The following is a 14604-nucleotide window of genomic DNA, read 5'->3' as shown; positions in this document are numbered from 1 at the left end:
TAGCAGGCGGTAGCCGCAGACAGCCGTAATGCCGACAGTCAGGCACACACATCCTCCACTAACAAACGGACATACCGTCATAGCGCAGACGGACACACAGTCGTAATGTAGCCCGACAGGCAGACAGCTTTAACAGTACACCGACAAATAGACATACAGACATGGCCATTGGCCAGCCATAACGCAGACCAACAGGAAGACAGTCCCCACACCGACATGCGGATATACATTATACAGTCATAACGCTGACAAACAAACATGCAGCCATAATGCAGACCGACAGGAGAGTCATAACGCAGATAGGCAGAGGCACGACTGGCAGATTGAGGCACACATCCGGCCGGACAATGGCCGGACTGGGCGATAAAACACAGCACAGACGCACCGCGCCTCCCCGACCCTTTGCAAATAGAAATAATCCGCCCGTCGACCGGCTAATGGTAAAGAGTAATGACAGAGAGGGAGGGTTTTATGACTGACTGGCGCCGGAACCGGCGACGTATCAGATACAAGACATGAGATGATGAGCGAGGATGGTATTCCCAGCAACAACTGAATATACCATGAACCATATCATCTGGTGACTGGTGTGTTATCATCAGAGTCTTCAAGGCCTGAATGGAAATTGGACAAGAAAAAGCAGACCAAATGAAGATGTCTGTCAGGTGCTTCACGGTTTAACTCGACTGTCACGAGGTGAATGCCTAATATTCATCACCAGCCCGCAGTATGGTAATGCCGCCCCACAGGTAGGTCACTAGCATCCCCCGCCCGCACGACCTCGATGAATTCGTCCCATTGATATATCATTCGCACAGTTGTTTGATCAGTTGTTTGTGGGCCATGCAGTAATACAGCGGCTTCAAGTCCCCATCCCGACTATGTTCCTTCCTTCTTTTTGAAACCAGGAGAATGATAAAGGAAAATATGAAGGAAGCGAGGGTTAGCGAATACCGGCGGCCCACCCCCTTCAATCATTTTTCACACGCTCACATGCACCGAGATTATAGGTTAACGGTTTAACCTAACGTTCTGATCCGTGATATCACGCTGAGCTCTTGGCAAGGCGAGCAACAATAAAGAGACGACCGAAACAGCGGGTAGTACGAGGGCCGCGTGACAACGGACAGGACGGTACACCGTGCAGACAGGACGGTCCGTCAGGGAAACAGCGAGGTTACATAAATTCACTTCCATTTACGGGATGAAAAACGACTGCGGCTGAGCAGAGCTCCATGACGCTTTCTCCGGATTAGGAATACCTTAATTATTTTTAGTCCTAAGGCCGGGGAATTTCGTTCCCGACTTATTCGACTGACGTCATTTTCAACTGAAACTTGTCCCGGTTTCTATTCACCAACACACCATTTCCATATCTGATTCGACAGGGGGAATAATACAGGGAGAAACAGTAATAGGAAAACTAGCAGGAAACCCCAATAAACAAACATTCCTTCGATACAACGGACTGAACTTCGAGATAATCATTCAGAACCCATAAATACGGCTTACAGCGTGTATAATAGACCAATGGCTAACAGCAGATAATCTAATCCCCTCGCTCCACTTACCCCTTCGTCGCTGTCCTCATCGGTCACCTTGGACGCCTCGGTGACGCCCTCGATGACGTCATCTGTGGTCGCCGGTGCGGTGACGTCATTATCAGCTGTCACAGTGACGGGGTCGTCCGTCGCCGGTAGCTCTGTGCTCTCCGGAGCCGGCGGGCTGCTGGCTCGGTCACTGAGGCGATCACCTTGCTCGGACAGGGTGCGGCTGCGGAGGGGCTCGCTATCCCCAGCGCTGGGAGCTGGCTGTTCCTCAGTCTCCACCGTCTCCACGGCCTCCGGCTTATCCTCCAGCCCCTCCACCTCAGCCAGTACCTCCCTCTTCTCCTCCCCCTCCACCTGATCCTCCACCACCGCCTCCTCCTCCACCGGCGGAGGTGAGCTCATCTCCTCCCCGGCGCCGGTCAGACCCGGCTCGTCCCGACCGCTCGGCAGCGGCGACCCGGCCCGGTCGGAGACGGCCGAGGAGCGCCGGCTGCTGCCGCTGCTGTGCACTGAGGCCGTGTCGGCAGTGTCGACAGACGGGGCGGCGGCGGCGGCGGCAGGCTCGACAGGAAGCTCCTCAGAGATATCAGACGAGCGGAGAGACACTTCTTTGACCTCCCGGAGCTCTCCAGACGTCTCAGACGAACGGCGCGATGCCTCTCTGATCTCTTTGTGCTCCTCCGAGGTGGCAGACGAACGGCGCGACACCTCCCTGAGCTCCCCTGAGACCTCAGACGAGCTGCGAGACACCTCCCTGAGCTCCCCTGAGACCTCAGACGAACGGCGCGACACCTCCCTTACCTTCTCAGATGTCTCGGACGAGCTGCGAGACACCTCCCGAGCCTCGGACATGTGCTCTGTGAGCTGTTCAGTCACCTGGCTGGTCGTCTGACTGGTGACCTGCTCAGTAACCTGTTGCGAGGCCTGTTCGGTGACCTGTTGCGTGACCTGCTCGGTGACCTGCTCGGTGACCTGCTCGGAGACCTGCTCGGAGACCTGTTCGCTGACTTGTTCGGTGACATGTCTGGTGACTTGTTCGCTCGCGTATTCCGACGCATTCTCAGACAGTTGCTGTGTGGTTTGCTGAGTGAACTCCTCCACCAGGTGCTCTGAGCTCTGCTCCGACACCTGCTGAGTCAGCTTCTCCGTGACCTCAGTGGTGACCTCGGACGCCTCTCCGGTGACCTTGGTGACCTGTGTCGTCAGTCGGCTCTCGGCCGCCTCTCCGGCCGTCTGTCGGCTGACCTCAGTGACCCGGGTCACCTCGTGGTCCCCCTCCTCATCCGACACCTCCCCTCCGTTCGTCTCCAGCAGCAGCAAACTCTCCGGCTGGTCGGCGGCGAGACGGGCCTTCAGTCCGGGTACCACAGCCGGCTCGGTGTGCTCAGAGAACTCCATGTGCTCCGTGTGCTCGGTGTGCTCGGTGTGCTCCGGCTCTGTGGCGCGCCGGGTGCGCAGCTCAGCCTCAATCAGCTCCTGCAGGCTGGTGTCTGAGCTGAGAGGCGGCGTCAGCAGCGCGCCGTCAGCGCCCAGCGGTGAGGACGGCCCGTCCGACCGATCCATGGTGCACCTCTGAAACAGGGGGAGAGAGGAGTCAGCACCAGAGAAGGGGACGTTGTGCTATCATTCATGTTTGTGTTTTATGACTCGCAACGTCCCTACGACCAATTGGTAATGTCTAAGGACATTTTAAGCCCATCAACTGGCCACACCCCCAGCATGCATTGAGTGCTTAACAAACGTCCAAATATAATCTATCATCTCTTCCAAGTGTTCATACATTTTTTAATCAAAAACAATTTACAACCATTCAAACTGGGCTATCAATCATGTCTCATGCACATTGCACATTCATTCATCGCATGTAAGTACTGTTAATTTGTATATATTCTGTGAATGGACTCTGTCAGCACTGACCACTAAGGAATGGCACACACGACAAACAAAATCAACCAGCCAACGACCGCTAAGTGACACCGACCCGGTGCCGAGAGCTACTCACTCACGACCCGCGACGCCCCAGGATCGTCGTGCAACTGCACTGACCCCCGGATGAGCGCCGTGCAGCCATGAGTCTCGCTCCCAGCGCCGTGCCGGTCCCGCTCCCCCGATTTGTCATGCCCGCTGACAGCGCGTCTGGCGACTGCACCATCAGTTAGCCACTTCTTGTTTGCAGATTGGGACAGCGCGCCTTTGCAATGCATCATGCCGTGTGTTTATGTGGAGTCGAACTCGGTCATGGCCCGTGTGCGGAGCCGGACGGACGGTTTTTCTCGGTGCTGTGTGACCGGGGACGGTGTTCGAGGGACAGATCGGCACGCAGCCTGCCCTCTGGCCGGCTGCGGCCTTGACATCCTCTGCGGCGGCCGTAATGCTGGAACGGGCACGCCGAGAGGCCATATATGGCGAGGAGGCGCGCATCGGCCGCGGGGAGTGTTTTTGGGTCAGCGTAGTTAATCACAAGGCGTAAACAAACTCACTCACACGTCAGCGAACCGTGTTAGCTAAAATAAACGAAAAGCTCAGCTCCTTCAGGCAAAACTACTCAACCATTAGATACCGCCCCCTTCTCCTCCTATATCAGAAAAAAAAACAAGAGTTTAGTCACTAGCAAAGGGTGCAAAAGGGTACTATACTTGGCTAAAACAACAGCAGAGCGGCGTGGCCCGAGAGCTACAAGAACTATTCGACCATTAGATACTGCCCCCTTCCCATCCTCCATCAGAAAACAAATCAGCCACTGTTACAGGGTGAAAGCGAGGACCATACGCAGTTATACGACCATAAGAAGCAGCAGAGCCGCCTGGCCCGAGAGTTGCCATGCAACTATGCCGGTTCCTTCCGTTTTGGCTCGTATCAGCAGTCTATGATGACGTTTACTGTGCTTCCGTGTCTTCCGGCTAGGAGGTCATCTGCAGTTGTGGCTTCCGCCCGGACGGAGTTTAGCCTATCTCCCCCGCCTCTGAACATCCTCTGAGCTCATCGGGGTCTGAGCTCATATATCCGTACCCCCACAGGGTCATACTATATGTAGACGGGTCAGAACTCAGGCATCGTGATACCGAACTACATCACAAGCTGTGGGACAAAAGAACAGAACACGACGAACCCCATATAGGTAATCACCGGTGGAGTTTCTCTCCCAGTGCCTCCTCTGTCTCCTACATATCTCCAGCGTTTCGTCCGTCTTTCTAACCATGTCGTCTGTCCCGATTCTCACCGAATACAAATGACAGACGACGCGGAGTGACCGGCGACTGCACGCTGCACACTGCACAAAAACCTCACGCGGACCAGCCACCCTTCCTCTGACCTGGATACTGCAGAGGGAGACGGCAGAGGTACGTTTTTGTTCTGCCGCCTGTCCCCGCTAACCGCACCGACCGACTGACCGTTGACCACTGGTCAAAAACTACAGACCAGCGTGACCAGTGGTCAGCGATCAGTATTCAGTGGGTCAGGTCAGGCAGCCGCGGCTCGCGGTCACCAGTTACCGTTCCGTGAGACACCGAGGGCTAAATCTCACTGTCCACAGTTGAGTGGACAGGGCCTATTGGCCACAACTAGTTTTCATTTGAGAGTTCATAGCTGAGTGGCCAGCCGATACGCTTTGATAGTCGGATACAATAGAGGCAGTCGGGCAGAAACTGCACTGTGCTGACGATGCTCTGCCGGCGTCTGCAAGGTCCATTGTGATACTTATGGGTCCAGACTCAACACTGCCAGCCTTGCGCTGGTTTGGATCGATAAAGTTGCAGCCACTGCCTCCATGCAGTTTGCTAGAAGCACCAGCGAACACCTTTCCAAACGTCTTGCCCAGTATCTGACACCATGCAGCCCATGCTAGGGACCGAAGCAGAACACAGCACCAGGACGTCTCCCTCTGCCTCTGCCTTCATTCAGCTGGGCCTTGATTCAGCCTCTTTGGAGAACCAGTATACCGCGCCCACACATCTCTCCCGGCTCCCATGGATCGGCCACAGCCGGTTACTGCCCGGTCACGGGCGGCGGTCCACAACACAGCCCAATCACCATGGGAGCTGCACCCAACCAACGTCCACGGTAGAATCACAACCAGCACGACAATTCAGTCGGCTTAAGATTGCTCACAGCACACCTTTCACAGCAGTCCACAAAGCCTCTTTGACACGTGCTTGTCCGTTCCTGCAGCCCCATTTCAGACACTTCCCGAGCTACCTGTGTGTGTCTGCAGGTGATCTGCCACGCGTCAAAGCGCCTCACGCGCAGGAACAAGGGCCAGGTGAGGGGATGATGACCCCGGACTGCGGCAGGGGCGGGGGCGGGGGCGGGGCGGCCGATTAGCCGGCAGTTCAGTTCGTTTCCGGCGACCGACTACCACCGGTGATTAACCGGCGGGACGGCGTCTGGTCTCACACGACCGAGTGTCTGCTGCCACAGACGAGGGAGGCCATCGAACGGTCTGCTGGCGGCGCCACCGACTCGGGACTCGAGAGCCAGACCAGTTCTGCTGAAACAGAAAGCAACACCGCCCTGGAAACACCATGAAGACTCTGCTGGTTCGATAATGCGACTCAACCCTCGGGGGAATGCCGAATGGGCATGGGGATTTATACGCCTCGAGGTCTTCTTGAGGTATTCGCGATGGCTCGGAGCCATGGGGAATGGGTATGATGCCTAGCCGGCTTGTTGTCTGCCGACGGAAACCATTGCCGTCAACCATTGAAGACGTCATCGGTTCGATGTCATGTCACACACCAGAGCCTGTTACCCGGCGCCCGCGAGCGATCCGAGCGGAATGTAGCTAAGGGGCGCCTATTAGCGACGCATCCCAGACAGTAGCACCATCCTGTTATACGGTACAGAGAGCACACGACTGTCTGAAACAAACCCAGGCGTCTGCCGAGACACAGACACCCTTCCGGCCATTGTCCGCAGCGCACGCAGACGGCCAGTGCGGCGGACCGTTGGCAAATTCCCCACCGTGGTAAATACCGCTTCGGCCGGCGCGAAACTGAGAAAAACTCGGCAGAGCAGCAGCAATGGTGGACGGAGAATCCCGGGGCCGGCCAGGCAGAATGGAGCGTTCGCCGCGGTGTACCGGGCCAGTCACGCACCCAGACATCAAAGGAAACCGCCGCGGAGCCGGGCCACCCAGCAACCCGTGCCGTGCACAGAGACAGAGGATTGTCCAATCCAATATCTGTCAGAAGGAATCCTTCCATCTACCGTGACGTCTGCCGTCTCGGCCTGTCAGCACTTTTTCTCCGTTCTCTTCAGTCGTATATTTTCCGCTTATCGATCTCGTCGCTCTGTGATTGAGGCCTGTAATCTCAGACCGGTATGGATACGCGGTGTCCGGTGACGGCCGAGTTTGTCCTTTGTTTCATCTGCCTGCTGGCCTGGACGGCTGATGGCCGTTAGACTGTGTGTGGTCCCTCACTGCTCAGTGCAGCACCGCACAGCTCCGGCCGTGCCGAGCCGACAGCTCTTCAGATGCTGTGTCGGACGGCTGGACCTAACGGCCGCCATCCATCGGGCCACACAGATACCCATAACCCATAACAAACCGCTGAGCTACGGATTTCCGAGTCTGACGGAATACCGATACCTGCCGTCCAATGTTGGAAATAGGGCCCTGGCCTTTGCTGGTCCCAGTCGGGTCCAAACGATTTTGTTGTCCTTTACAAATTTATGCTCCGGCACATGAAATCTCTTAAATTTCCAGCGTGTGTGATGAAAACTGCTATTGTTACGCCTAAAACATGCAGTTATAGCATTGGGAGAACACATTTTATCGACTGTCACATTTAGTAGGCCAAACATATGAATTTTCCGTTGGAGTGTTCTAAAAGCTGGCCGGTTCTCCGGACATATTTTATTTTCCGGGACCAGGGGCCAATTTTACCAACAGAAAAATAGCCGTCTGCCGGAATTCGTTGCCTAAAGACCGTTTTATATACAGAGCATAAACGGTAAAGCCCTATCCGCTTACGTGCCCATCGCGTTTATGCTCCGTATGTGAAGCGGTCTTTAGGCAAAAAATTCCGGCTGGCGGCTATTTTTCTGCTGGTAAAATTGACCTCCGGACCAAAATTCACAATTCCAACATTGCTGCCGTCACTCTGTCATCACTGAAAGGAACTTGGCTGCACCTTCTGGGAGATGACAATGGCTGTCACAGCTCCAGCGTCTCCACTGTCTGAAATCGACCATGAGCCGATGGAGGCAGTTTTTGACGCTGGTGAGGGACGATATCCCGTACAGCGTCAACCCCTCTCCGTACTGCCCCACCCGACCAGACCCCAATACCTACTGTGTCTCGGTGACGGTGCACGCGTCCAAGTCCCTCGGCCTGTCGGTCTACAACATCTACGCACCTCCAGCGCGTTGGACAACAGGCCAGGGCACCCAGGAACAGGGATTCCAGCCGGATGGGATCAGACTGGAGCACCCTGCCGTGGTGTGCGGCGACTTCAACGCACACAGCCTCAGCTGGGACGCCTACCAGCCCGAGACAGCTCTCGGCGAGGCCATTGAGGACTGGGCCGTTGACAACGGCATGACCATCCTCAATGACGGCGGGTGCACTAGGCAAAACCCCAGCACCGGCGGAGTCTCTGCGCCAGACGTCTCATTGGCCTCCAGGGACCTCCTGAGATCAAGAAACGTCACCTGGGTGACGCAACGAGGAATCGGCTCTGACCATCTGCCGATCCTCGTCACATTGTCTTCGTCCGTGCAACGTCCACGACGGGAAGGCCGAGGCCGGTTTTCTCACCGGAGTGCGGACTGGCCCAAGTTTCGGGAGAGGCTGGACCAGCTGATCAACGCCTGGTCAGCCCAGCCAACCTCCCTGAACGAGGCCGCCAGCAGGCTAGCAGCCACTATCCTGCGGGCGGCCAGGGCCAGCATCCCCTTCGGCAACGGCCGAGGACGACGCCCGCCCTTCTGGAACCAAGTCTGCCAGGATGCAACCGACCGACGGGAAGAGGCACGGGTAGCTGCATCCCGTAGCCGCTCTCGCGCGGACGTCCTGCGCTACCAGGAGGAGCGGGCAACGGCCGACAAAGTCGTGGACAACGAGAAGACCGCCTTCTTCCGCCAAAAGGCGGCAGAACTCAAGCCGGACGGAGACATGTGGCACCTGATCCGCATCATGGACGGCCGGCGACCTCCAGCAAAGCCGGCCGTAGCCATCTCAAGACCGGGCACGGAGGGACAACCTGCGCAACCGACGAGACCAGCCGTCACCGACAAAGAGAAGGCAGAACTCTTTTGTCAGGCCTACGCGCAGGTGTCCCGCCTGCCCAAGGACAAGACCTCGGATCATCCCATCAAGATCGAGGCTAGACGAGCCACGAGCCAGACGTGCTGCAACGGCGGTCGTGACGCCTTCTGCTCGCCCTTCTCCCGCAGAGAGCTCCTGCTCGGCATCAGGAAACTGCGGAAGGGACGCAGCCCCGGGGTCGATCAAGTGACCAACGACATGCTCCACCAACTCAGCCCTTCAGCGGAACGCCATCTGCTGGAGGTGCTGAACTGGAGCTGGCGCACCGGGGAGGTTCCCGCGTCATGGAGGGCGGCGGAAATAGTCGCTATTCCCAAGAAAGGGAAACCGCCGAACGAGACCGGCAGCTACAGACCGATCAGCCTGCTCAGCTGTATCGGAAAGCTCGCTGAACGACTCGTGCAGCATCGTCTCCAACACTGGCTCGAGCGCGCCGGAAAGCTGAACCGAAACCAGGCCGGTTTTCGGAGGGGCCACTCCACACTGGACCAGCTAGCCCGAGTCACCCAGACCATCTTCGACGGCTTCGAGTCCAAGAAGCCGCAGCGAGCCATCCTCGTCCTCCTGGACTACGCGCGAGCGTACGACCGGGTGTGGCGGGATGCGCTGTACGCTAAGATGCGGCGACTGGGTGTACCGGGCTGCGCTACACGCTGGATCAGGGCCCTACTCAGCGACCGGCGCGCTAGAGTGAGATGGGGCACGTCAGCCTCCCGGTGGCGGGTCTTCCAGGAGGGCCTGCCGCAGGGCAGCGTGCTCGCCCCTCTCCTCTGGCTCATCTACTGTAACGACATCGACGACCGACTCCGGGCCGGAGACTCGAGCCCAACAGTCTCCCTCTTCGCGGATGATGTGGCCCTTCTCGCGACGGGCCGCTCTCTGCAGGAGTGTGCGGACAGGCTCCAACCGGCCCTGGACGAGGTCAGCCGCTGGGTGAAGACTTGGAAGGTCCAACCTAGCCCATCCAAGTGCGTGATGACCACCTTCACGCTGGACCCCAAGGAGTGCGGCGGCAAGGTCAAGCCCCAGCTCAGCTTCTGCGACCATCCGCTAGGCTACGAGGAGACGCCCACCTTCCTCGGCCTGAAGTTGGACTGCCAGCTGACCTTTGCCGCCCACATCGCCGCCCTCAGAGAGAAGATGGCAAAGCGCCGTGCTTGTATATCAGCGATTGCCGGAAGGAGCTACGGAAGCCACCGTAGCACACTCCGCATCGCCTACAAGAGCTACGTGCGCTCCCTCTTCGACTACGGGGCGGCCATCTACTTCACCCATGCGGCACCGGCTGTCCGCGAGCGCCTGGAGGTAGAACAGCGGAAATGTGCGCGCCTGATTACCGGCTGCATCAAGCTCACGGATAAGGAGACCCTGGTGGCGGAGGCAGGCCTCCCTCCGCTATCACTCCGTGCCAAGGAGCTAGCAGCCGGTGAGTACGCGCGCATAGTCCGTCTACCTCCGGGAGACCCCGCTCGCAACCTACTGGACAAGACACCACCACCGAGACTCCGCTACCGGGCCCACGAGGCATGGAGGCGCGCGGTGACGTCTGCCGAAGAGGCGGGTCTGCCACCGCCGCCACCGGCAGACGAAGACGCGACCCTCTCATTCAAGCCATGCTTTCGTCGGGTCGGTAGGTGGGTCTGCGACAGGGCGGGCTTGAGCGACCTCCCAGTGGAGCCCCTGGCACTCTACCAGGGCGCACCACCCTGGCACCACTGTGGAGACGCCGTCCGTTTCGTGCTGGACCTGCCGCAGCCCACAAGGAGGACAGACCTGCCGGAAAAGAGAAAGGAGGCGGCGTTAGCGGCGCTGGCCCTCGTCCCCGACCCAGACTGCACTATCTGGTCGGACGGATCCGCCAAGGAAGGCACCATCCAAGGCGGCGGTGGAGCGATCCTGGAGCTCCACCGTGAGGGACGCACAATAGAGTGCGTGGCACCGGCCGGTCGAGTGTGCAGCAGCATGAGGGCGGAGCTGGTGGCAATGACGGAGGCCCTGACATGCCTTCATGAGCTACCGGCCCCCTCTAAAGCACTCATCAAGAGAGTGCTGCTCTGCACAGACTCCCGGTCGGGGCTCCAGCTACTTAGCCGCGGCCCGGACGACCAACAGTCGGCCATCGGTCAGCGCGTCTGGGGCCTAATAGACGCGCTGACAGCCGCAGGGAAGGACATCACCCTGCACTGGGTCCCGGGCCACGCCGACCTCGCCGGCAACGAGGCAGCCGACCGCCTCGCCAACCAAGCCGCCGCCGACTGCGCTCAAGAGGAGGCCCCGATCGACCTCTCCAGCGCGCGGACAGCCATCCGTCGCTGGACATCGGAGCTGGCCTCCGCACGGGCGCAGCGGCATCCTCATCGAGAACCTACTCCGAGCCACGATGAGCTGGACAGGTGGGGCCAGGCCACCCTGTCCCAGCTTCGCACCGGCTACTGCCCACTGGTGCGAGCCACAGCTCATCGTCTCGGCCTGGTCGAAGACCCGACCTGCCGAGCCTGCGGCGAGGAGGAGGAGGACGTGGAGCACCTCCTGGCCGGGTGCCCTGCACACGTGGCGGCGAGGGCCGGCTTCTGGGGGCACTGTCCGACCCTGGCGGAAGTGCTCTCGGGGCCGGCCCAACATATCATCGAATTCATGAAGAGAGTGGGGCGGGTGCAGGTCGCCACCGACCCGCCCCCGCCGGCCGCGCCCTAGGCGCGGTCCGCGACCGCGCAGAAGAAGAAGAAGAAGGCAGCGGTCGGTGACGGCGGCGGCGGCGGCAGCGATGGCGCCAATGACCGCACCAGGTGCGAGCAAACGTCAACGCACGGCGGCGCCCGTGTGGCGGCCACCGGCTGACGCTCCCACGTGCTGCTGCGGCCGGGAACACACACCCAGTGGATGCCATGGGAGGGTGGCCACACGCCATACAATACCATGTTGTTACAATGCGCTGGGTTAGTGAAAAGGTGACGAAATATAGGATGTCCACTGTCCAGCACGTATCAACGATGAAAAGGAAGCACGAATCTGTTTGTGATGGGGCATGTTGCGTTTCTGTGTGCATTTAGAAAATCATGCTTCAATCAAAAGAAAAAAACGGTTTCTCACAACTTATTTTCCAAGTCCGAGAAATAATTATGAAAGGCACGCAGGCGGAAGAACTTGAGTTCAAGTTGAGCTTAGGTCGATTTTGAGGGAAACGGAAAATGTTCAGACGTCGCCTTATATGGAAACGTGTTGAGCTGGAGGGAACAGCATGTTGCAGTACACACCCTTCAAAGGCTAATGCCTTCCGTTAATCCCCCGACCCCTCCCCACCCCACATTCCATCCGAGATGAATCACTATTTCCGGTCGTCAATTTCCCTCCCTCTCACCTTTCTCACCGCTTATCTACTCTTCTGAAATCCTCCCCACTCCCCACCGTCCACCACTCTGTCTCGATCCGACCGGCACTGTTCACACTCTGTCCACTCCGATCACTTTCGCTTCTCACTCCACAGACGGCGAGAGCGCACACGCCCGCTCCTCGCGCTCGCCAGCCGCGACTGGCCGGCCGCGCCTCCGCGCCGGGCGGCGGGCGACGGCGGGGGAGGCAGACGGTGGGCTGGGGGGGGGGGGCGGACGACGACGGCCGGCAGACGCCTCGCAGACGATGATGGAAGAACGCGGGGCGATGGGGGAAGTGGGTAAGGAAGGGGACAGATAGCTGAATGCTAATGAGTACTTTGTAATCTGCTCACTATCCAAAATATTCACTCGTCCTTCCGACTCGTGACTCGCTGGGTCGAGCGGTCGAGGAAGCCTTATGCGAGCGGCCTTTCGGGTGGAGCCGACCCCAACGCACGAACACAAGAACGGGGTCAGGCGCAGCGCGAAAACGCGGTCTCTGCGTTCCGTCCGACCACTGCCCACACACTCCACCCCTCACCCGGTGACACAGCGCCAGTGACACACCGACGGGAGCGGGTGTTTGACACCGACTGACACTTCGCAGGCTTCTCCAGCGCGCCGGGCGGCGGTCGCCTGTGTGACCCCGCTCGCCCAGCCCCCGCCGGTTATTTCCGAGCATGTCGCCTGCTTACACGGAGCATTCCTGCTTGGATGAGTCACACCGCTTCGGTATACATCTGGTGATATCACGACCGTTTGGAGAAACGGCGGCTGAGCCGCGGAGACGTCGGACAGTCGCGGGGAAGGCAAGGTCCAGACAGTAAGCTGGCATTCGGCGAAAGTGAGCTCTCCTCAGGACAGGCGTGCGCAGGACACGTGGCCGCGGTAACCGGTCCTGGCTCCGGCCGGGCCGATTTCCATGAGAAGGCGGGAGCGGGGCGCCGAACTCGACTGCCGTTAATTACCGGTCGGTGAAACGGAGCGCAGATGTGTGTCGCGCACGAAAGAGAAAACGACGGCCAATCGCGCGGCAGTCGATACAGCGCATGCCAAGTGACCTCATCGCTCACCGAGTACCGAGGTGGGGAGGTGTTTAATTAATCCCCGGTAGCCCGTCTGGCACTGGCAGTGATTCAGCAGGCCGCAGTGCTCAGACTGCTGAGGGGAGCGAGGCACGACACCTGAGCCGGCTCATCCCGCTCTCCCCTGCCTGGACGGCATAGTGAGCATACCGCCCCGCCCTGGAATGCCGACCTAGACTCCGGAGCCCGGTCCAGTCAGATACTGTCACCGGAGAGTGCCAGATCCAATCGCCCCAACACTGGCACTGTCAGCAATCGATCACGACATAGATCGAAGTCCGGACCTTCCACAGCGAACCAGTCACAGAGAACAGCCACTTCAAACACAATAGGAGGCCTCACAGGCCACCTCAGGTCACCATGGGTCATCTCAGGTCACCTGGCCTAATGGGAGGTCACCGGGTCACCCACACAGGGCATCCCGGCGGTTTTAACTGCAGGCCGCTGTCGGCAGCCGGCCGGGGAGGCGAGACCTGTCAGACATTCCGACACGGCGCCTGGAGAAGCGAGGAGCGCCGTTTGACCAAGTGACCGCCACACGTCGACTGAAGGCGGAGGCACCGTTCCGTGCTTCTTTCCTCAGGATACTGAAATCTTTCTCTCCTCCACGCCGCAACCCCCCTCCGGGCTGGACAGGCAACTTTATCTCATGCGGGCTGCTCCCTTGGAGCGGCACCGCTGCTCCCGAGGGAGCGCACCCCGTAGCCGGGTGCAGTGAGTGCCTTGGGGCTGGGTGGCCTGTCCTCTGGACGGGCTCAGCCCCGGCGACTCACTAGGGTGCCTGCCCAGACCAATGTCTCCCCCTAATTCCTATCATCCTTCCGGCTCTGCAATGGTCTTGTCGACCGAAAGGGCCTAACCCAACAAAACAAAACAAACAAACAAATGAAGGCGGAGGGAGGACCAGAGAGGATCAGCTGTGGAGGAATGCGACGGCCGTCTCTGAGTCATTCCGGTCACACCGGCACAAACCAGGGAACACCATTAAACGTGTCATGTCAATGCGCTGCCAGAGACGGAGGTAGACAAAGATACATAAGAGATAAGGGAGACAAAGGCCCGGCAGACGCCGGTTAGAATAGCGGTGAACCGCTACAAACTGTAACTGGTACGGACTAGGCACGATTCTGCCAGCCATTCTCGGTTCTCAGCCATTCGAACCAGCTGAGCTAGGTTACGGGCCACAAAACCGTGAGTTGTCGTTCCGGAGAAGGCAGCCAAGTGCAAATTTGCTGGCTGCGTGTAGTAATTGAGGAGCTGGTAAGAAATGAAGTCGCTGGCATTACTGCACCGGTCGGCTGACTGCCTCTGTTCGACACAAAGCTCCC

General features: G+C 58.8%; 1 protein-coding gene across 1 annotated transcript in view; it reads right to left on the bottom strand.

Annotated features, from left to right (window-relative positions):
• LOC122376276 (flocculation protein FLO11-like) overlaps window positions 1-12351 on the bottom strand; it is a gene marked incomplete at its 3' end in the record, with an annotated part of 55674 nt that extends 43323 nt beyond the window's left edge. The window contains exons 1-2 of the mRNA XM_043356075.1: window positions 12179-12351; window positions 1572-3122 (exon numbers count right to left, since the gene is read on the bottom strand). Coding sequence (XP_043212010.1) covers window positions 1572-3113 — 1542 coding nt within the window. The remainder of the gene's footprint in view (window positions 1-1571; window positions 3123-12178) is intronic.
• Between the last annotated feature and the right edge of the window lie 2253 nt (window positions 12352-14604).

Source organism: Amphibalanus amphitrite, unplaced genomic scaffold, assembly GCF_019059575.1.
Source record: "Amphibalanus amphitrite isolate SeventyFive unplaced genomic scaffold, NRLGWU_Aamphi_draft 002079F_arrow, whole genome shotgun sequence".
NCBI classification, from domain to species: Eukaryota; Metazoa; Arthropoda; class Thecostraca; order Balanomorpha; family Balanidae; genus Amphibalanus; species Amphibalanus amphitrite.
This window is presented reverse-complemented; position numbering and strand designations above follow the sequence as displayed.